The sequence below is a fragment of the Bidens hawaiensis genome, unplaced genomic scaffold (assembly GCF_021521415.1).
Source record: "Bidens hawaiensis isolate Kalapana, Puna unplaced genomic scaffold, B.hawaiensis_p1.1 tig00044343_1, whole genome shotgun sequence".
NCBI lineage: Eukaryota > Viridiplantae > Streptophyta > Magnoliopsida > Asterales > Asteraceae > Bidens > Bidens hawaiensis.
The window spans coordinates 78,557-103,467 of NW_027505892.1; the positions used below are offsets into that span (position 1 = coordinate 78,557).

Genomic DNA, 24,911 nt, shown 5'->3' on the forward strand with positions numbered 1-24,911 from the left:
GGTGCAATATGGCGGACTTGGGTTGGGTTTTTTGAGGGATATAAATGTGTCACTGTTAACTAAGTGGTGGTGGCGGTGGTTTAAGATTGAGAAAGGAAAACTATTGTGGAACGTAATATGGTCTTTTCATCATTCTGCTAAACCTTTGTCTTATATCCCAAATAAATTGTCTTGTGCTGGCCCGTGGCGACAAATTGGTAAAATCTCTATGGATTTAAACTCGGATGGTGTTATGTTGAACAAGCTTTTCAGAACAGATGTTAAAAATGGGGAAAGCACTTGGTTTTGGTTGGACATTCGGGTGGACGACTGCCCGTTGTGTAACTGGTTCCCGAATCTGTTTTCAATTGAAAAGTTGAAATGGTGTGTCGTAGCTAATCGTTTATACATGATTGATGGGGTAATATGTGGAAGATGGGATTTGCAAAGAGATCCTACAAGTCTGGCATATTTGAAGGAATTTAGAGGTTTATTATCTATTTGTAAACATGTGATAATTAGACCCGTAAAGGACAAGGGCATCTGGTGTGGTGATCATTCAGGAGAGTTTTCTGTTAGAAGCTTGAAAGGTTTACTATTGGAGATGTCGTTATCCAGGCCAAACAATGTTTTTGTGTGGAACAATTGGCTCCCGAAGAAAGTGGGTTTCGTGGCTTGGAGAGCCGTTTTTATCAGATTGCCGACTATGGAAGCTTTGGCTAAGAGAAACATTCTGGTAAGTTCACTTGATTGTCCTATTTGTGGGAAAGGGATGGAGACGGTGGACCATGTTTTTATTTCATGTGACTTTTCGCAAGCTGTGTGGTGTTTAATCTCTCAATGGTGCAAGGTTCCTTCGATTTATGCATTTAGTGTCAGAGATTTGGTGGAGTTGCATAGGTATGCGTCGTTTCCTACCGATAAAGCTAAAGCTTTTCACGCTGTATGTTTAGTTACTATATGGTGTATTTGGAAAAAGAGAAACGATGTGGTTAAAAAAGGTGGCCAGGTTCATCCGCGTAGCCTGATTGAAGAGGTTAAACCTCTAGGCTTTCTTTGGATCAGGAATAGGTCCAAAAGAAGAGGCTTGCCGTGGGAGGATTGGAGTAGATTTCGATTGTAATTGGGGGATTGTTTATGTTTGAAGTGGGTGGCGAGGCATAAGAGATTTATGTATGTATATGTTGTTTTGGTGGATGTATTAGGTGGTTTAGCTCCTTGCTAATTTGTTAATATAAGGTTTTGTTGGTCGTTCAAAAAAAAATTACAATTGTTATCCAATTAAAATATGAGAGAAAAAAAATAAGAAAAAACCCAATTTAGTAAATAGTTTTAAAATTACACTAAATTAGTAAATATTTTTCCTAAGTACACTATTTTGGTAGAAAACTCAATATTTACGAGGTTGATTTTTAGCAAATTCATAATATCTTTGTTTTCTTAATTTTATATATTTACTATGACACCTTTGTTTAGTAAGATAAATTTATAATTTCAAAATTTACCGAAGAGAATATAATCATTTATTCATCATAACTAGTTATTGTCCCATATTATGGGGAATTGTTTTACATTATTCATTTTTTTTATTTAAATATATTTTTGATTTTAATTTTATTTACTGTAAGGAAGTTAATAATAGTTAGAGTTTGATGATAAAAGAGTTTCACGAATAAATAAGATGTTATAACACGTTTTAAAAGATATATGGGTTTGTTAAAACACATTACCTGCTTATTTTTTTACTATAAAATTGTTTTCTTGATTTTAAATAATATATTTGTTAAAAAAATCGGATATTAACTTTACTAAATTTCTATTTAATGTGATTTTCATATCTAATACTTGATAAGATTAAATTTCAATTTAATGAAATATTATAACCCGTTTAAGGGCTATCTAGGTTAGGTTAGACTTATACCCATGAATTCGGGTCAAATGCATGAGAAACATCCATTTACAAATAAGACAATCTGGTGACTTGGGAAAACAATAAGGAGCAAACAGAGAGCTTTTAAATGTTCCGTTTACATATATTCACTAGTTTGAGACCCGTGTACCACACGAGTAGTTCTTGAAAATACAATATTTAATAAATAATCGGTATACAATAAACAATAAACCCGTTAAACACTATTGTTAGTCGTTATACAATAATTTTTAAAACTATTTTAAAGTAAAAGATATTCAAAATATTAAATTTTTGAAATAAGTAGAAAGTAAATATTAAATTAATTGTTTTTAAAGTATAAATTTTAAGAATAGTAACTATTATTTTATTATTATTATTATAAATTTGTTAAAAGGTTTGAGGTTTAATACGAGAGTTTCAAGCGGGAAAACTTGGACTATTATAGATTTTACTAATTACACCTTGATCCCGCTATACTCTTTAAAACAGACCGTCTTACAAACTATCATTTGCCCTTTCAGCATATTATATTCTTAAAAACTGCCTATAGGCATTATTCATCTTCTTATTCCTCATGTTCCTTAAATTCTTCTTCTTAATTCTAGATGAGAAGATCATTCACCCATTCAAAATCTAGACGAGCCATTGCACCATCATTCCCAAACATGTCTTCATTATACGTGGCGGTGTAACTACCGTCTTTGGGACGAACCAGACCTGATCCTGATGCGGAAGCAGACGAGCTGGTTGATGGAGAAAACATTAACTGCTGTTGATCGTTGCATGCTGCGAAAGAATCAATCAGGGCAGGGTTCACATTCGGAGCTTGCTCACCTGCATTCAGGTTCATGGCTTGCATGTTGTGCACGAGTTCATTGTAGCCACCGTTACCAGCTGGTTCCGTCCGAGATAGCCTGCTAGAAACACATGAAACTGGAGAAAACCCACCGCCTGATTGCACCGGGGAGAAGGGAGGTGACATCATATTACGTGTATCAAGAATAGAAGTAGGCGAGGGAGTGACCGGGTGAGGGATACCGCGATGGCGGCCACAAGAACCACCAATACCACCGGTGTTGTTAAGATGCGACCGAAGCTGGGCAGGAGTATGCGCAAAAAAACAGATCTTACGTTGACAAGTCGTCCCGTCTTTGCACGCTTGAGTGCGATAACGGGACGGGTGAAGCCAATGCTCAAACACACCATGAGCAAACTCACAATGGTCTCCACGAAAACAATATCCCTCACGAAAATCTGGACACAAATCACCCGAATAAATAAACCGACGTGGACACCTCCTACGAGCTTTTTCACCCGGGTGAGCGAATGGGCACTCGGTCCAGTCATGCGATCGGCTTCGAGTACACTTCCGGACCTTGAATTCATACATCCGAAACTCGTCGGACGCATAGGGATTAGAGTCATCTTCAGCAGCAGCATTAGGCAGAAATTTCTCGAATAGGTCGTCTCCAGTAATAACCCTCGGATGATGATGCGCGTTATTATTATTATGGAGGTGGTGGTGGTGCTGCTGGTGGTTCAGATGGCTATGCATGTGCATGGATGGTTCAGAGGACAAAGAAGTAACTCTACGAGCAATAATCATACGAGGTGGGATGGTAATATTTTTAAAAGATTTCATTTTGGATTTAAGGGACAATTGGTGGGCAGACTGGAACATGTTTTGACTATGTTCAGAACCACCATCCATGGTCTCTTTTTGAGTGTTACAGTTTGAAAGGGATGGTTTGTACAAATGGCAAAACCAAGTGTATATATACAAGGGTTTAGTCTATGAATGACGTGAGAACATGTGACTAAAAGATAAGTCTTGGTGATTGTAGATGAATGCGTGGCATCATAGTATTACAAGTGTGTATAAGTGGCACTACGATGAAGCCTCTAAAACATGCAATCATGTTTCTCTCTCTTGGTCTTTATTTATGTTTTCATCTTTCACCTATATTGAGTCAAGTTGTATGCTTTTATTCTATTTTAGGCTAGCAAATGAGGTTGATAGTCTGACTTGTGATGTAGCAAAGTTGTACCACTACTATAATTGGTTTAAATTTTTAATGCTTTCTATATGGCATTTAATTCACGTTTCTTATATATAAAAAATAGCTGGTAGATGTTGGAAGATAGACATTAATGACAGAGATAAGTGAGAATTTAAGAGCTTACTTCGATACTCAAGCTCCAACCAACATTGTTCCATGATTAAACTCGACATGATTGCATACATGTAAATAAGTTTATTTCTACGTATGAATGACTAACGAAACTAGATGTAACCTAAAACTCAACGTTTGGGACATGTATTTTATAGAATGGAGGTCAGGCTAATTTTAAAAAAATTCGTTGGTATGACACGAGTTTGGTATATGTTGATACATGATCGGTTACCTGAGACATATATATCTGTTTATCATATGAATACTTGTTGATATTTTATATTTATTATTGTTTTTTAACGACTAAGGGGGTGTTTGGTACAGAGAATGGAAAAGGAGAGAAAATAGAAATGGAAATGGAATTGTAGAGAAAGAGAATTGGTATGGAGAATGAGAATCATTTCTCTTGTTTGGTACACGAGAAAATAAACAGAGAACTCTACCATACCCAACCCCACCTCCATCCAACCTGACACCAGTCACCACCGCAGCCCCACCACCACAGCCCCACCACCACCAGCACCACCACCACAGCCCCACCACCACAGCCCTTTCTTCAACCACAGCCCACCACCACCGGCTGCCGCCACCAAATCCCCTTCTTCAACCACAGTACACAAGAAATTAAAAAGATTCAAATTTTTGGAACATAAGATATAGAAAAAGGAGGCTCAGATCTGTCATCACTGCCTCTTTGGAGATTTTGTGGTGGTGGTTGTGGTGGCGATGATGATGATGATAATCAGAAGCCACCTGCGACCACCGCCGATTTCCACCACCACTGTCACCCACCTGCGACCACAATCACCCGACCATCTGAAAACCCTAACCTACCACGAACCACCACTTGAAACCCTAATCTCCGTTCACCCGTACCACCTGCAACCTACAACCGGTTACCATCTCTGTGTTCACCACTGCGAACGGCGGAGACGGGGTGGTGGTCGCAAACTTGGAGACGAGGTGGCGGTTGCAGACTTGGAGACGAGGTGGTGGCCGGAGACGGGGTGGTGGCCGGAGACGGGGTGGTGACATGCTATGAGGAGGCTGCTGAGAAATGGATTTCTCTTTGTTTTAAAGAGAAATGGAATTCTCTAGTTTCAGAGAAATAGAAAGAGAAATAGAAATGAAAAGTGGAAAACAAACAAAAGAAATATTTCTAATTCCATTTCTCCCCAATCAAATCCCTCTACCAAACACCCCCTAAGTGATCGAATTATAATATGATTTTAAATATGTTTTTTTTATATTTGATAACTTCATGTGGTAATAAATTTATTAAAATTAATACAACACATTGTATATCTCAACATGTAACTAATAATATACTAGGAGGATTAGACACTTGACTAGTAATGACTAATCGGGTACCTGATGTGCATGAGACATGGTTTTATAATCAAATACAAGGCTAAAGATTGCCGACGTTCATCTCACGCTCGTCCAATTTATACATATCAAAGATAATGACTTCGCATTTGCATCCTTTATGATATGATCGTCAAGCCACTCCCTGTAACCCCTATCTTGTGTCTTTTGTGATGAGCCGCTAAGCATTACTCCATTTAAATCGCCGTTATGGACATTAAAGAGGGCCTCAAAGGGCAATAAATGAAGAACGTCACTATCTAGAGTTATAGTCGGCTGATGCTTAATTTCACGTTGTTAGTGTGCTCTAATCCAGAGATAAGCACAATTAAAATAATTGTCGTATAACGAATTGTTATACCAAAATCATGGCTCATGTCTTATTTGTATATTGTGGTTACGGAGGTGGGAGACGGATTTTAGAATTAGGGAATTATTCTTTCATGTCTCTAGTGTTGATCAGTTATTCATGTAGGCAATAGAAAACATGAATAATAATAAACATATGAACCTGTTACAGCATGGAGAATATTAATCGCAGCAGAGTATGATGTAGTCGACATGTTTGTCATCTTGATCTAGTTCCCATTTTAGATGTATAGTTAAGGATGATGTTAAGGCTGGAGAGGAACCCGGTTTAGAAGAGATGATGCACACAAAATTGTTATATGTGTGTGGTTAGGTTATGATGTTATTATTTTCTCTATATATATACACCCAAGGGGAAACCCTTTATTAGTTAATTATACAAACGTTTGATTTGTATAATAATTTGTCTATATGTCATTATGCATACAGAACATATTAAGAGACATATAAAATCAAAACTAATGAGGAAAATTAATAGTTAATCATTCATAGTACGATATGCAGTTGTACGTGGTCATCAATAAACCCCTCATGATTATAAGCGCTTTCATAATACTTATGGGTAATAGACCTTTAGTTATAGGATTGTCAAACATATCATGAATGTATTAGATATGAAAAATTAGATTCCTTAATTCGTTCATAAACGGATAATTAATGTCACATCAAAATTTAATGCAACACCTCTCAAACTGTTACTATTTGAGAAAACATGGTAGCTGACTTTATCACAATTAGTCTTCAATATATAATTTATATGGAGTTTTATAAAACTTATGAGTCCACTAATAAATATTCAACAACAACAACATTTGTTGACAACAGCGTTGTAATTAATCAACATATTATGTCGTTATGACTTAGGTTGTTGTTATCAGTTCATTATGACTCCTCCATGAGATAGATTTATCTACTGACAAAAGAATATATCTCGAAAATTACATTTTCTTATCTCTGAATATGACAAAGTTTTGAGTAATCTACCAATTTAAATTCTCACTTCTTTTTTTAAATTATAGTCTTTCGTTTTTTTTAAAGATATTTTAATACTCTTTTAGATGCTTCACATTCATCTAGACATATCTAGTGTGTTGTAACTTTGAGTAATATCTGAACGAGTATATAGTTGAACCTACATAAGGCTTCTACATAATGAAGCATAAGGTAATAATCTCAATGATTCTGTTATCCTCTAAATAGAGAAATATTGTTTGTTACATGTGTAAGGACCCATTTAAGGTGAAACTTATAGAACGAAACTAACGTCCCTTTGGGTATATCTCAGAATGTTTTGATATCTATTGCGTAAGGGATATCTCTGAGATATATCATATCAAAGTATGTACAAACAATGCTTTGACTTATGTAACATAAACTTGTCAGAAGAATATCATCTTTATAAGGACGAGTTTGTTTTTAATTTTTCCCACTCATCTTGAGGTAGGTACATTAATCCACTTGGTTTTTGATGAAAATAATTGTATAAATATTTCATCATATTTTGATCATTCAATTAACCCATATATGGATTTTATTGACTTAAAGACTAAATGTTCTTTAACCTTCTGTTTATAACTTTTAGGTTTGTTTTATAAACATATAAATATGTAAGCCAATTGTTAGGTAAAGTTGTTTTAATGTTCATCTAACGTAGTTCTTTAACTATTATAATTTAATTGAACAGTGATGATCCTTAAAGAAAATTTTGTAATATAGATAATGCGGTCTAAAATATACATATTATTATATAAGGATTTCCTACACTTTGAGTACTTTTGAGTCAGACTTTTATTGTATATTATTCTTAATTGGTTCATATGTGTGTTTTTATGATCCTAAGAGATAATGAGCTAAAAATTGGGTACTTTTACTAAACTTAACACCAACCCTATTAACCTTCATTTATTTGTTATTAATCATGTTTTTTTTTACTCCAAGTTAATATTACAAATTATTAATTGAATTAATTAAATGTTACACAGTTTAAAGACCATGTTTCCTATAAAATAACTATATCTTACGTTATGGTGAAAACATATTTAATTTTAAATCATGAATTATTATACGCAGTGTATATTTGTGGGCCACGTGAAGAAAGAAAAGAAAGAAAGACAAATCGAGTGGCATATGAAATTAAAAGGTCCATATGAATTATTTTGAGGTTCTAGAAAAAAATACTACAAAGGCCCATGTGAATAAGCATTTAACCGACTCCATTCCAACATATAAATGATGAGGTCGGCTGATTTAGAACAGAACCCTACGCACAAAGAAGAATAGGCAACAGAGGGTTTCGTCAGTCGCAAGGAGAGAAGAACATCTGGGTTCGAGCAGAGAACGTTCGGGTTCGACACCTACTCACCCAAATATCATTATTCTTGGTTTGAATTAATTATTATCATTATGAATTCATTATTTGAACCAAGTAATTTTCTTTTGTTCTTGAGTATGGTTGTTGGCTAAACCCTTAGATCGCCTAGACTAATGATGAACTTTTGTTGACTATGGATTTTGGTTTGGATTTTGTTTTCATCTGTGGTTTATGATTAAGTAAGAGGCTTATTTGTGACACTCGTCAATTTCAGGTTAACTCCGTTAACTCAAACTTCGTCAATTCAAACTTAAGATCACTTGATCTATAACGCATATCTCATTACATTTAAACTAGGGTTTAAATGACGCTTGACAATTACTACATGTAGTCTTTCGGGATTGCACCGAAACGCAAACGAGTTGACGCAAACCATTGGTGAATAAAAGAAAAACATCAAAACAATAATTATGTGATAATTATGTGTTAGACTTACGTGTTATGTGATAACACTGTATGGAACGTTAACTCAAGATGCAAACAACTTAAATTAAGCTAGAAAAGTAACATTTAAAAGTTGAGGGACCTATGTGTAATATATTATTATTAATTAATATTAACAAACCCTAACTCTTTCCCTCTCCCCACACAACCCGATCGGACCCCCCTCCCCTCTCTTTGCGACGGCAGCCAACACCCACACCCATATCACACCCGTTTGATCTTGTTCTTCATAATCGGAGCATCCCACACTCGTTTCTAAGCACCTCTCACGTTTCCCTTGGTTATTTCTGCGTTTTTAAGGTATAAACATGAAACCCTAACTATTGAATATCATGTATTAAGTGTTTTATGATTGATTATTGCTAGAGGATGATTGATTATGTGTTAGTGATTGATATTGATGATCATATGTGGTTTTGAATGGTGAAAGATCATTGAATCATTGATTGTTTGTAAACCCTAGAGGTTGCTACTGATTTCTATGATTAATTATGTGTATTACATGTATTGAGTTATGTCGTATGCTTAGGATGCATGTTAGATGATTGTTTATGCTTGCTGAGTTTTGACAGCAGTGATTGTTAAACTTGAACGATGTGTAACTTGTTGAATATAAAAGCAAAATGAGCTAATTATGAGTCTACAAGGTAGTACTCTGAGTCTAGTTTTCAGAAGGTCCAACCACGCCTAATTTGGAGGTGTTTTGATTAGTTAAATGATTTAAATGTGATTAAAGGTCAAAACTGGTACTGGACAGATTGTAAGTTATGTTTAGACAACTGTAACTAATTGTTAATGTGGAAATTGGTTGAGGTTGTAAACACTACAGGGTACTATAATGAGTCTAGTTTCTATAAAGTCTAAGTTTGTAATTTTTGGACGAGTAAAAGTTAATCTTTATGATTTTACAAAACTGAAGTGCAAATCTGAGTTGTGAGACCTGCTGTTAAGTCGTTTTGTAATGATCATATCTCATGAACTACAAGACCAAATGGGTTGGTTCCACTTCTGGAAGTTAACTTGTTGAGTTAAGAACCTAACCCAATTGGTCTTGCATTAAATGGATTTTCAATTTAACGGGAATAATAAATAACATTCTGTTGCGCATGAATTTGACTGCTGTGAGTTTGTTGTAATGTTTTGATCATTATGAGTAAACTATGTAGAATAAAAATACAATAAAATATGTTCTGGAAACCTAACTCATGTATGCTTTTGTGAAGAGTTTTGGTGAATTAATTGAGATACTATGATCTGTTGAATAGAGTAGTCTTTCAAGTAGAATTCTGTCGTGATGAAACTAGCTGCTGAACTTTGTGAAAATACTTGAAACGTGCTTGTTGCTAGATAATTGTTATGTTTTGACCAAATTGCCCTTGCGGGGAGTAATTACTAGATAATTGTTATGTTTTAACCAAATTGCCCTTGCGGGGGATAATTGCTAGTAATGTACACTATTAACACGTGACACGTAAATTGTTGTTCACACACGTAACGTATCACTAATGTGCTTGTTGAGACACACACGATTCACAAACGAAACACGAAACGTATTTTGTGCATAGGTGTTATGTGCCGAGTCTAGAGACTCGATAATAGTTCCCACACTTAGAAAATCTCCTTGTTGTTTTAGAACGCTAGTGAGAGTTTTCTGCGACGCGCATCACTTGGGTGACTTGTTTTTGAGAATTCTTCGCAAACAGTGAGTTTCACTTTCCCCTTTTAAACTTTTTAAACGCTTTTCACTTGGGGGAGATAACATACTCTGAAAACGCTTTTAGATTTTGTTATGAAATTATATATCACTTGTAAAGGCTAAGTGGCAAATGAAACAATTGAAGTCCTTCACACATCGAACCGTTTAGTATTGGAAAATAGCGAGTCACTGTTTAGTAGTACTACTGGGTTTGACAAACCCCACCCAACGCTAAGCTCGACTGGAGCTCGAGTGGGTGTAATTTTGGCTAACACATTACCATGGTCGAGATAGACCTGGTGGCAAGGCACATGATAAACAGTCAGCTTCGGTGTCGAACACTTAGTAATACTTGCTTTATAGGCTAGCTACCTATAGATATATAATTGATTTAACACTATTTGGTAACGCAAAACGCTAAACGCAAAACGCTAAACGCAAACGCTTTATTTTATATACACTTGTGAACTCACCAACCCCGTGTTGACACTTTTAGTATGTTATTCTCAGGTAGCCGAGGCGGGCGCGCGGTATAGGATCATGCATTAATTTGAACGTTACTGTTTATGCAAACTTGTTTTAAACTATTGTTAATGGGTTTTAAGTCGTCCTGCGTGACGCAACGCTTGGTTTATGGTTTTTACGCTTCCGCACTTATTTACACTTAAACGTTTTCGTGGTTTGAAAACTTTATTTATGGTTTGATTATAACTAATGATTCCGATCCTGTTAGTTCACACCCTCTGACGGTAAAACTCCTTTAGTGGATTTTGAGGGTGTGACAGATTGGTATCAGAGCCATTGGTTATAGCGAACTAGAAACTGCATGCATACTAGACTATAACCGCAACGACCCATTAGTTATAATTATACGCACTGCATATGTTTTGTGTAGTCTTTGTTATCTTATCTCTTTACCTCATTCACTCATACGCGCGCAAACACGGCTTACCTGTAGGGATGTCGACGCTACCATCATCATCATCCGAACAGATGACTCATGCGCATGGAAAGGAACCGCAGTTACCTACCTCGTCGCCACCCCGAGTAGTCTCGGAACTAGAAGCCCTTGCACCGAAGAGGTATCGCTTATCCGGAGGCATGTACGAAGACGAAGTTAGCTGGGATTGGTACCCGAATATGATCAGGCGTATGGTCTATCGCGAACAAGTTCCCCCACTACCTCACCCGAGTCGTCCTGCTTACCCCAACACCCTACCACCCATAACCGAACCTGTAGAGCGTGTTCTCGCAGCTGTTGTTTCTTGTTTGGAGCGTGACGTTGGTTTTATGCGCTATACGAGAGCGAACGTTTCCGGACTGTTAAGAGATGGAACCGAAATAAGGAGGAAATTTCCCGCCTGACAGCGGCTATGAAGGAAATGCAAGATGCTAGCGATCAACAGATGAAGATTATGAGAAAAATGCAAGCCGAGATGATATACTTGCAAGAGCAACTCCAAGTTGCAAGGACCCGAATCGAGATAGCTTTAGAGCGTTGCGATGTCTTACAAATGCAAATTGCTCAGAAAGCAGCCGAACCTGAGGAAGATCCCAAAGAGGAGCCTGAGGAGGATCCCGAGGAAGATCCCGAGGAGGAACCCGAAGAGGAACCGGAGGAAGAATCGGCTGAGCCAGAGGCACACTCAGAGGTGTCCTCAGACGATGACATCTAAGGATGATAACACCTAGATGGAGGGGCTGTCTCCATCCAAACTATTATTTTCTATAATTTTAAGGATTGATTTTAAATACTTTGTAGCGAATACAATGGTTTTAATCATGAATTATTATTTGGATTAATATATGGTTGTGATGTGATGTTTGTTTCTTTTTATTTCTTTCTTACCTATCTTTTTATTACATGTATGGTGTGTTGCATATGAAACCGAGAATTCATGTCTGACATTTTATGCTGTGATTCTAGGAAATGGCAGGAAGAAACGCTGGGCACGGTCGCGGTAACATCAACTTAACCGCAACAGAACTCCAAACCCTGTTGAATGACCATGCGGCGGCAGCTCTAGCCGCACATGTCCAGAATCAAGCTGGATGTCCAACTGGAACGTGTACTTTCAAGAACTACCTGGATTGCAAGCCCAGTTCGTTTAAGGGCACTGAGGGAGCTATAGGCTTCCTGCGTTGGGCTGAGAAGGCCGAATCAGCTTTTGAGATGTGTAATTGTCCACCTGCCAGTAGGGTCAAATTTGCTGCTGGGACACTGGAAGATTCTGCTCTCACATGGTGGAATTCGAATGTGCAGATTCTGGGATTGGAATTGGCAAACGCTATGAACTGGGAGGAGTTCAAGAATATGATGCGGGAAGAGTATTGTCCTAGAGAGGAGATTGCAAAGTTGGAATCCGAGTTTTGGTCGTTGAAGATGGCGGGTTCCGAAATTGAAGCCTACACCACTCGTTCTCACGAGTTAGCTGTGATGTGTCCACGGATGGTAGATCCGCCGAGTAAGAGGATCGAGATGTACATTGATGGGTTAGCACCGCAGATTCAGGGCATGGTGACGTCTTCCAGACCGACTACGATTCAACAAGCGATCCGGTTAGCTCACAAACTGACGGATCAAGCAGTGACCCAAGGTGCGTTACCACCTAGAGGTTCAACCACTAAAGCCCGTGACAACCCGAGCACTGACAACAACAACAACAACCCGAGTAATGGAAAGAGAAAGTTCGACAACGTCAGGTCCTCATCCTCGAACCCCCCACAGCAACAACACTACCGTAAGCCCGAACTCACTCGGAGCTTCAATAATCAGAGTCACAACAATAACAACGGTAGCGGGCAGGGTTCGAGCGGTTACGCTGGGAAACACCCGAAATGCAACAGGTGCAACTATCACCATGCTGGCCCGTGTGATCGCGTCAAGTGTCTGAGATGCGGGAAAATGGGTCATCAGGCCAAGGAATGAAGGGGAGACCTAGCGGCAAAGGGTGCTCCTAAACCACCTATGACGACTAAAGGGTGTTTCGAGTGTGGTCAAGAGGTTCATTTCAGGAAGGATTGTCCCAAACTAAAACAGAACGAGAACAATGGAGGCAGCAGCAGTGGCGGAAGCAATGGTAAAGGTTGAGCTTTCGTCATTGGATCGGGTCAAGCCCGTGACGATCCGTATGTGGTGACTGGTAAGTTTCCTTTGAATGACTGTTTTGCTTCTGTTTTGTTTGACACTGGAGCTGATAGGAGTTTTGTGTCGAAAGCATTTAGTAAACTCTTAGACTTAACTCCAACCCCATTAGATGCTAAGTTTCCTGTTGAATTAGCTGACGGTAAGTCTATAGAAACAACTCATGTACTTGCGGGATGTAAGTTGAAACTGTCAGGTCATATTTTTGATATCAACCTCATACCTTTTACGCTTGGTAGTTTCGATGTTGTTGTCGGCATGGACTAGTTATCCGAGAACCGAGCGGAGATTATATGTCACGACAAGATAGTCCACATCACTACCCCTTCCGGCGAGATCATTTCGATCCAGGGCGAGAAAAGCGGCATGAACACCAGCGTCATCACCCTCATGAAGGCGCAGAAATATCTACGAAAGGGTCATCCGGCAATTTTAGCCCATATTGTCGAGAAATCCGCGGAGGAGAAGCGAATCGAAGACATACCGATTGTGCGAGATTTTCCAGAAGTCTTCCTGGAGGATTTACCTGGACTCCCACCTATTCGACAAGTCGAGTTCCAAATCGAATTGACCCCCGGTGCAGCATCCATAACACGAGCCCCGTATCGGCTCGCACCGGCAGAGCTTCAAGATTTGTCCACCCAATTGCAGGATTTGTTGGATAAGGGTTTTATCCAACCTAGCTCATCACCATGGGGAGCCCCTGTCTTATTTGTTCGAAAGAAGGTCTGGACTTTCCGCATGTGCATCGACTACCGAGAGCTGAACAAGGTGACGGTCAAGAAACGTTATCCCTTACCCCGGATTGATGATCTGTTCGACCAACTACAAGGATCGAGTTACTACTCGAAGATCGATCTGAGATCTGGTTACCATCAATTAAGAGTGCTCGAAGAAGATATTTCAAAGACGGCTTTCAGAACTCGGTATGGTCACTACGAGTTTTCGGTTATGCCTTTTGGCTTAACCAACGCACCAGCCGTATTTATGGATCTCATGAATCGAGTATGCAAGGCGTACCTCGACAAGTTTGTGATCGTTTTTATTGATGATATCCTCGTCTACTCCAAGAACAAGGCCGACCACGAAGAACACCTGAGATTGATCCTAGATTTGCTAAAGAAGGAACAACTGTACGCTAAACTCTCGAAATGTGAATTTTGGCTTCGCGAGGTTCACTTTTTAGGACATGTGATCAACGAGAATGGCATCCATGTCGATCCCGGTAAGGTAGAGGCTATCAAAAACTGGGAAGCACCTAAGACTCCGACTGAGGTGCGGCAATTCCTAGGACTGGCCGGCTATTACCGGCGTTTTATCGAGGGATTTTCAAAGATTGCTCAACCTCTCACCGCTTTGACTCACAAGGGTACTAAGTACAATTGGGGTGACGCGCAAGAATCCGCTTTTCAACTGTTGAAAACCAAACTCTGTAGCGCCCCTATTCTTGCCCTCCCCGAGGGAACAGAAAATTTTGAGGTACATTGTGACGCATCGATACAAGGTCTCGGTTGCATGCTGATGCAACTCGAGAAGGTTATAGCCTATGCCTCTCGACAACTAAGGATTCACGAGAAGAACTACACGACCCATGACTTGGTACTTGGAGCTGTGGTGTTTGCCCTTAAGATATGGAGGCATTACTTGTATGGTACCAAGTTTACCATCTACACCGACCACAAGAGTCTCCAACATATCTACGATCAGAAGGAGCTGAACATGCGACAGCGTCGTTGGGTCGAGTTGCTTAAGGATTATGATTGTGCCATCAAGTACCACCCTGGAAAGGCCAATGTAGTGGCCGACGCTCTCAGCAGAAAAGAAACCGATAAACCTAGACGAGTGCGAGCATTACAACATATGATTCACGCCAGCTTACCCGATCAGATTCGCGATGCGCAACTCGAAGCCTTGAAAGATGATAATCTCCCATCAGAACTCATGCGGGGCATGAACAAGCAACTCGAAACCAAATCGGACGGGGTCCGATATTTTGAGAACCGGATTTGGGTTCCAAGATACGGAGAGTTGAGAACTCTAGTGATGGACGAAGCACACAAGTCCGGATATTCCATCCACCCTGGCTCGGATAAGATGTACCATTACTTAAAGGCACTTTACTGGTGGCCAAACATGAAAGCCGACATTGCCACCTACGTGAGCAAATGCTTGACTTGTGCAAGAGTCAAAATAGAATATCAGAAACCATCTGGCCTGCTACAGCAACTGGAACTCCCAATGTGGAAATGGGAACACATTTCGATGGATTTCATCACGGGACTACCTAAAACACCGACGGGATGCGATACCATCTGGGTGATCGTTGACCGATTGACTAAGTCTGCACACTTCTTAGCGATTAAGGAATCGGACAAAATGGAAAGACTGACTCGCGTCTACATGAAGGAAGTAGTGTCTAGACACGGAGTGCCTGTCTCAATCATTTCTGATCGAGATTCCCGTTTCACTTCGCACTTTGGAAGTCACTACCGAGCGCACTAGGCACCCGTCTTGATATGAGCACAGCCTACCATCCTCAGACGGATGGGCAAAGTGAGCGCACCATTCAGACCTTGGAGGACATGTTGCGTGCATGCGTGTTGGATTTCGGAAAAAGTTGGGAACCTCACTTACCCTTGGTAGAGTTTTCATATAATAACAGCTACCACGCAAGTATTAAAGCAGCGCCGTTTGAATCGTTGTACGGACGGAAGTGTCGATCACCTCTCTGCTGGGCAGAGGTGGGTGACAGCCAAATCACTGGTTCAGAATTGGTACTCGAAACCTCTGAAAAGATTGTTAAAATCCGAAACCGCATGACAGCAGCACGAGATCGCCAAAAGAGTTACGCCGACAAGCGCCGAAAGCCTCTTGAATTTCAAGTGAACGACCAAGTATTACTCAAAGTCTCACCTTGGAAAGGTGTGGTTCGCTTTGGAAAGCGAAACAAACTCAATCCACGATACGTTGGCCCTTACCGGATAACTGAGCGCATTGGTCCGGTGGCGTACCGACTGGACTTACCAACGGAACTCAGTGGCGTACACAATGTATTCCATGTATCCAATTAGAAGAAATGCCTTTCCAAGAAACCCAAGCAATCCCTTTGGACGAATTGCAAGTTGATGAACAGTTACGCTTCATTGAAGAACCAGTCGAAGTTTTGGATTGGGAAACCAAAACACTCAAGCACAACAAGATTCCAATCGTTAAGGTTCGTTGGAACTCGAGACGTGGACCTGAGTTCACGTGGGAACGCGAGGATCAAATGATGAAAAAATATCCTCACCTTTTTGAAGGGTTGACCAAACACCGAAAACCGCGAAACCCGTCGAACCGTCAGAAATCACCAGAGGTATGAATTAAATTTCGGGACGAAATTTCTTTCTACTAGGGGATGATATGACAAACCGAAAACTTTTCTTACTTTTTCAGACACTCATCACAACTTGACTCAAATTTTCTGGACGAAAATTCTTTAACATGGGAATAATGTGACACTCGTCAATTTCAGGTTAACTCCGTTAACTCAAACTTCGTCAATTCAAACTTAAGATCACTTGATCTATAACGCATATCTCATTACATTTAAACTAGGGTTTAAATGACGCTTGACAATTACTACATGTGTAGTCTTTCGGGATTGCACCGAAACGCAAACGAGTTGACGCAAACCATTGGTGAATAAAAGAAAAACATCAAAACAATAATTATGTGATAATTATGTGTTAGACTTACGTGTTATGTGATAACATTGTATGGAACGTTAACTCAAGATGCAAACAACTTAAATTAAGCTAGAAAAGTAACATTTAAAAGTTGAGGGACCTATGTGTAATATATTATTATTAATTAATATTAACAAACCCTAACTCTTTCCCTCTCCCCACATAACCCGATCGGACCCCCCTCCCCTCTCTTTGCGACGGCAGCCAACACCCACACCCATATCACACCCGTTTGATCTTGTTCTTCATAATCGGAGCATCCCACACTCGTTTCTAAGCACCTCTCACGTTTCCCTTGGTTATTTCTGCGTTTTTAAGGTATAAACATGAAACCCTAACTATTGAATATCATGTATTAAGTGTTTTATGATTGATTATTGCTAGAGGAAGATTGATTATGTGTTAGTGATTGATATTGATGATCATATGTGGTTTTGAATGGTGAAAGATCATTGAATCATTGATTGTTTGTAAACCCTAGAGGTTGCTACTGATTTCTATGATTAATTATGTGTATTACATGTATTGAGTTATGTCGTATGCTTAGGATGCATGTTAGATGATTGTTTATGCTTGCTGAGTTTTGACAGCAGTGATTGTTAAACTTGAACGATGTGTAACTTGTTGAATATAAAAGAAAAATGAGCTAATTATGAGTCTACAAGGTAGTACTCTGAGTCTAGTTTTCAGAAGGTCTAATCACGCCTAATTTGGAGGTGTTTTGATTAGTCAAATGATTTAAATGTGATTAAAGGTCAAAACTGGTACTGGACAGATTGTAAGTTATGTTTAGACAACTGTAACTAATTGTTAATGTGGAAATTGGTTGAGGTTGTAAACACTACAGGGTACTATAATGAGTCTAGTTTCTATAAAGTCTAAGTTTGTAATTTTTGGACGAGTAAAAGTTAATCTTTATGATTTTACAAAACTGAAGTGCTAATCTGAGTTGTGAGACCTGCTGTTAAGTTGTTTTGTAATTATCATATATCATGAACTACAAGACCAAATGGGTTGGTTCCACTTCTGGAAGTTAACTTGTTGAGTTAAGAACCTAACCCAATTGGTCTTGCATTAAATGGGTTTTCCATTTAACGGGAATAATAAATAACATTCTGTTGCGCATGAATTTGACTGCTGTGAGTTTGTTGTAATGTTTTGATCATTATGAGTAAACTATGTAGAATAAAAATACAATAAAATATGTTCTGGAAACCTAACTCATGTATGCTTTTGTGAAGAGTTTTGGTGAATTAATTGAGATACTATGATTTGTTGAATAGAGTAGTCTTTCAAGTAGAATTCTGTCGTGATGAAACTAGCTGCTGAACTTTATGAAAATACTTGAAACGTGCTTGTTGCTAGATAATTGTTATGTTTTGACTAAATTGCCCTTGCGGGGAGTAATTACTAGATAATTGTTATGTTTTGACCAAATTTCCCTTGCGGGGGATAATTGTTAGTAATGTACACTATTAACACGTGACACGTAAATAGTTGTTCACACACGTAACGTATCACTAATGTGCTTGTTGAGACACACACGATTCACAAACGAAACACGAAATGTATTTGTGCATAGGTGTTATGTGCCGAGTCTAGAGACTCGATAATAGTTCCGACACTTAGAAAATCTCCTTGTTGTTTTAGAACGCTAGTGAGAGTTTTCTGCGACGCGCATCACTTGGGTGACTTGTTTTTGGGAATTCTTCGCAAACAGTGAGTTTCACTTTCCCCTTTTAAACTTTTTAAACGCTTTTCACTTGGGGGAGATAACATACTCCGAAAACGCTTTTAGATTTTGTTATGAAATTATATATCACTTGTAAAGGCTAAGTGGCAAACGAAACAATTGAAGTCCTTCACACATCGAACCGTTTAGTATTGGAAAATAGCGAGTCACTGTTGAGTAGTACTACTGGGTTTGACAAACCCCACCCAACGCTAAGCTCGACTGGAGGTCGAGTGGGTGTTATTTCGGCTAACACATTACCATGGTCGGGATAGACCTGGTGGCAAGGCACATGATAAACAGTCAGCTTCGGTGTCGAACACTTAGTAATACTTGCTTTATAGGCTAGCTACCTATAGATATATAATTGATTTAACACTATTTGGTAACGCAAAACGCTAAACGCAAACGCTTTATTTTATATACACTTGTGAACTCACCAACCCCGTGTTGACACTTTTAGTATGTTATTCTCAGGTAGCCGAGGCGGGCGCGCGGTATAGGATCATGCATTAATTTGAACGTTACTGTTTATGCATACTTGTTTTAAACTATTGTTAATGGGTTTTAAGTCGTCATGCTTGACGCAACGCTTGGTTTATGGTCTTTACGCTTCCGCACTTATTTACACATAAACGTTTTCGTGGTTTGAAAACTTTATTTATGGTTTGATTATAACTAATGATTCCGATCCTGTTAGTTCACACCCTCTGACGTTAAAACTCCGTTAGTGGATTTTGAGGGTGTGACATTATTGTTATTTAATTGATGCATATGTGTGCTTGGTTGTTGTTTGATGAATTTTATTATTCCACATTATCCTTGGTGATTGTATGTCATATAACAAGATTTTGTTAGGTCATTACTGTGTGTTCTTGACTAGTTTATGATTGATTTGCAATAAGATCATAGGAATAATATTATTAGTTAATCTAATAAAAGTGTGATGCTAACCTAAAAAGCTGTAAGGTGATAGGTTATTGTTAGATCTTTGTTGATTAAGATTGCTAGATTTAGTTCTTCGTAAGGAGTCTGTCTAAGTTTGATTAATTAACGTTGTCTAGCGAGTCAAGTGAATTCTTTAAACTACCTTTGATTTCCGCGTTGTAAGGTAGGATTTCTTATAGAGGTACTTGTCATAAAATAAATTAGTGACCGTAAGTGAGTCTAATTAAAACCGGTAATTTTAATAGCTTATTGGGATTCCATAGGTGTCTTCTTGAGAAGGGTCAAGGGTCCTGTTCGGTTTCCCATTAAGTGAATAGTTTAAGATCCCGGTTCCATAATTTAGCATTTTCCAACCATTTGATAATTGATGCATTAGGGATTCTAGCCTAGGTGGTTGTTTGTCATCATCTGTTTAAGTCTAGGTTAAGTCGTCTTAAGTTTTATTAATTAGTTAAATATAGTTATTAGTACAATCCCCCTTAATAAGAATAAATAAATAGTCGTGCCAATAGTTAAGTCTAAGTTAGCTAGTTAACGTAATTTAAAGAGTCTCGTGGGTTCGATATCCGGACTTACTTACCTATACTAGAGTCGACCGCTTCACTTGCCGGTTAGTAGTTTTAGTTAAGTTAAGAGTCTAGAATTATTACTTAGTGTCTCGATTAGCTTATTTTTAGTTAATAATAATTAGACTACTTTTAGCACATCAAGTTTTTGGCGCCGTTGCCGGGGACTCTTGGCGATTGTATTATTAGCTTTGATTAGACTTACTTGCTACATACGTGCTATTTTTTTTGTTTTTAGTCGTAAGAGTCTAAGTAGTTTTCTTTTCATTTTTGTTTTTTTATAGTTTGTTTTGAGTTATAGGAGTTAGGTTAATATAGTTTAGTTTAATTTCTTTTATTTAGGTTAGTTTTCTTTAATATATTTTTTTATTTTTTTTAGTACTATTTGGTGCTCGTGATCCTTTTCTGTTTAAGTTTATCTTTACAGTGATCTTCATGGATTGTTACTACGGGGCCAGAGTTGAAGAAAATCCTCACAAAGATCAAAGAGATTTAACTATATGGGAGTCAGAAATACAGGCAATTATGGACCACCTTGATAAAAACAGTTATCAGCCTAAATTCTGCGTGGTGTATGATAGGATGGGGAATATTATCGGTTGTAAAGACTCATCTGGCACAATGATGGATCACATACCACATCCAGAGGAGATATTATACGATATTTTACGTGTCACCCATAGCATTAATCCAAAAGCACCACTTTCAGATATAATGGATGATTTTCGGCGAGGCTTAAAGTATCAAATACAATTTTATGAGCTGACCATCAAGTTTGAAGATGTTGGGTTGCAGGATAAGGCAGAGGATCGTATTCCCTCTTGGGAAGACGAGTTTAGGGATGAATTTGGTGAAGATTTGGTGGGTTCAGCTGATGCGAATGAGAGTGATTTTAACCCCGAAAGAGATCTTGAGGAGCTTGAAGTTTTGTTATTCGGGGAGCCAGTTAAGAAACAAAATGTCAAAAAGAGGAATCACAAGAGATATCTGAAGAATTGAAGAATAAAGAATTGCATCTCGTTGTGAAAGAACATCCACGTCTGCACGGTAAAGCGGATATGTTTTTAGAAATAGTTGTTCGTGGATTGCCACGTAAATCAAGAGCACCAAGAAGAAAGATATTCGGGCTCAGGAATCAAAGTGTGCCGAATTGGTCATATTCTCAGAATTTTGATAATGGGTGGATCGAGCAAAATGCGTATTTTTGGGCCTATATGAGTTTGAAAATTAGAGTCTTCCCAACTGATTTTAAGAGAAGAGTGTTGAGGAGCACTTATGGGAAGAGGATCAAGGAGAAACCTCCTGATTGAGGTTTTAGGAGTAGGTCTGGCTGAAGACTTTTTGTAAACTTAGCGCTTCCCGGGAGGCAACCCAGTACTATGTTTTCATTCTATCTTTATTTTGGTTTACTTATTTGCTCTACCATGTGTTTCTTCTCTTAGTTGCAGGTTGTTCCCGGGTTGCTTATGAGATGATTGGTGAGATATGGTTTTAAACAAGTGTGGGGATGCCACTTGCTTCAGGATTGTTGCTTTTGTTCGTGAGAGATGATGTTATTTGAAGAAAGTCTGCTGATCGCGTTTGAGCATGGAGGGCGTGGAACATGACTCACGGGGCATATCGTCTATATCCAGGGGAGTCTGTTCCAATTCATAGCTTATTTTATTTTTGCATAATTTTATTCGTAATTTCTTGTTTCTCGCATTGAGGACAATGTGAAATTTAAGTGTGGGGATGAGAAATTGATATTTTCGGCAAAACTAAAAATTTTGAAAAAAAAAATTTGAGAAAAAAAAGAGAGCATAAGAATTTGAAAAGTGTCCCTTTAATTTTAAATTTATTTTTTGCAAATAATGGAAAATGATAGAAAATCGGAAATTGGTTTTTCAAACTACTAATAATATGAGATAAATAATAGAAAGCGCACTTAAGTTGGGGTGTGTCGGTAGGCTCAGCCTTGAAAATGAAAGGAAATTTGATAAAATGGTTAAAACGGAAATCTTTTGTGGGTAAAGTGTTTTGTCCGTGGAAAATAAGTAATGAAAGGTCAGGCCATACTCAAGCCTCAATTATTGGTATGAAATGTAGAAATATTATGAGTTTTAGAAATCTGAATACGTTATCATATGATGCTTGGGTAGGTTTAACATTAGAGTATGCCGTGTAGCCTGTAATATAAATCTTAAAACTGCTAGTTTGGTGTTTTACACCTCATTGGCGTATGGTTTTATAACCTCAAATCTTGTATTGATGGGATGCTTCAGGTCCGGAGACCATGGGTCTGTATGAAATTTATTCATCTAGGTATTCACAATTCCTAAGTGGGGTTGTGGATATTTAAAATAAAGCCAAAAAGAGCAAACCCTTTTAAGTCTATAAACATGATCACAAGAGTACAAAAGTACAAATTCACTACAGACTTGATCATCCACGCTGTTAGCCATGTGGGGTACCCTTGCTCGCGTCTGATTACCATTAAGAAACGGACCACAAGGGACACGCTACATGTAAGCCCTACAGATGAAATTTTGCATACTCACCTATGGTGATGGATTTGGGGTATTGCTTGATAACGGGGGTATGTCATGTTGTGGGGAACACTAGCTATAAATTAATTGTACCTTAATCGTATCTAATGGCTGCTTGGTAAACTTTGATGCTTAAGCTTAGGTGGATAAACAATACCCTTGATCGTCTTAACTATTCATGAAAAAAAACAGAGAGCAATAAAAGTTTTAAATATGCTAATTTTGAGGTTTAAGTCAAGTTAGGGTGGTCTGGTCTGGTAAAAACTGAAAATAAGCGGGTCTTTACTGTGTAAACCACTGAGTTATATATATAAAAAATTGTCGGATCTTATTTGTCCCGGTAAAAATTAAGGCATGGGTTTAAGTGGACAACAATATCGGTGATCGCGGTTTTTGCGCTTTTCTGAGCTTAAAAAATTAACCTATATGTTTGTAAGACTGTATTTTTCCGATTCTGATCCAACTGCATCAAACTTTTTCAGGGACGAAAAAAGATTAAGTGTGGGGATATTTGATGTGGTCTAAAATATACATATTATTATATAAGTATTTCCTACACTTTGAGTACTTTTGAGTCAGACTTTTATTGTATATTATTCTTAATTGGTTCATATGTGTGTTTTTATGATCCTAAGAGATAATGAGCTAAAAATTGGGTACTTTTACTAAACTTAAAACCAACCCTATTAACCTTCATTTATTTGTTATTAATCATGTTTTTTTTACTCCAAGTTAATATTACAAATTATTAATTGAATTAATTAAATGTTGCACAGTTTAAAGACCATGTTTCCTAAAATATAACTATATCTTACGTTATGGTGAAAACATATTTAATTTTAAATCATGAATTATTATACGCAGTGTATATTTGTGGGCCACGTGAAGAAAGAAAAGAAAGAAAGACAAATCGAGTGGCATATGAAATTAAAAGGTCCATATGAATTATTTTGAGGTTCTAGAAAAAAATATTACAAAGGCCCATGTGAATAAGCATTTAACCGACTCCATTCCAACATATAAATGATGAGGTCGGCTGATTTAGAACAGAACCCTACGCACAAAGAAGAATAGGCAACAGAGGGTTTCGTCAGTCGCAAGGAGAGAAGAACATCTGGGTTCGAGCAGAGAACGTTCGGGTTCGACACCTACTCACCCAAATATCATTATTCTTGGTTTGAATTAATTATTATCATTATGAATTCATTATTTGAACCAAGTAATTTTCTTTTGTTCTTGACTATGGTTGTTGGCTAAACCCTTAGACCGCCTAGACTAATGATGAACTTTTGTTGACTTTGGATTTTGGTTTGGATTTTGTTTTCATCTATGGTTTATGATTAAGTAAGAGGCTTATTTGTGACACTCGTCAATTTCAGGTTAACTCCGTTAACTCAAACTTCGTCAATTCAAACTTAAGATCACTTGATCTATAACGCATATCTCATTACATTTAAACTAGGGTTTAAATGACGCTTGACAATTACTACATGTGTAGTCTTTCGGGATTGCACCGAAACGCAAACGAGTTGACGCAAACCATTTGTGAATAAACGAAAAACATCAAAACAATAATTATGTGATAATTATGTGTTAGACTTACGTGTTATGTGATAACATTGTATGGAACGTTAACTCAAGATGCAAACAACTTAAATTAAGCTAGAAAAGTAACATTTAAAAGTTGAGGGACCTATGTGTAATATATTATTGTTAATTAATATTAACAAACCCTAACTCTTTCAACAAAATGTTACGAACACCCTTAGATGTTTCAACAAAATCTCAAACGTTATTTTGACTTGAAATTATTTGCTAATAATAGCTTTATTCCCACATAAGATTGATTGATGCTAATGGCTTAATTAGAAGATGTAGGATCAGTAAGCTTTCCAACATCCATTTCAACTTAGTTAGGGAGGTTACGTAATCATCAAAGTTAGTTGGTTTT

General features: G+C 38.0%; 2 protein-coding genes across 2 annotated transcripts; one reads left to right on the forward strand and one right to left on the reverse strand.

Annotated features, from left to right (window-relative positions):
* Positions 1-208: 208 nt before the first annotated feature.
* On the forward strand, positions 209-1,102 carry LOC143615794 (uncharacterized). Its single transcript, XM_077088825.1, has one exon. The coding sequence runs from the start codon at positions 209-211 to the stop codon at positions 1,100-1,102; it is 894 nt and encodes a 297-aa protein (XP_076944940.1).
* Positions 1,103-2,492: 1,390 nt separating this feature from the next.
* On the reverse strand, positions 2,493-3,602 carry LOC143615795 (zinc finger CCCH domain-containing protein 2-like). The gene has a single exon (XM_077088826.1). The coding sequence runs from the start codon at positions 3,600-3,602 to the stop codon at positions 2,493-2,495; it is 1,110 nt and encodes a 369-aa protein (XP_076944941.1).
* Positions 3,603-24,911: the final 21,309 nt, after the last annotated feature.

Bases quoted from the DNA above. Each gene is read 5' to 3' on its own strand.
- LOC143615794 (XM_077088825.1), top strand. From the start codon at position 209: ATGGATTTAAACTCGGATGGTGTTATGTTGAACAAGCTTTTCAGAACA.
- LOC143615795 (XM_077088826.1), bottom strand. From the start codon at position 3,602: ATGGATGGTGGTTCTGAACATAGTCAAAACATGTTCCAGTCTGCCCAC.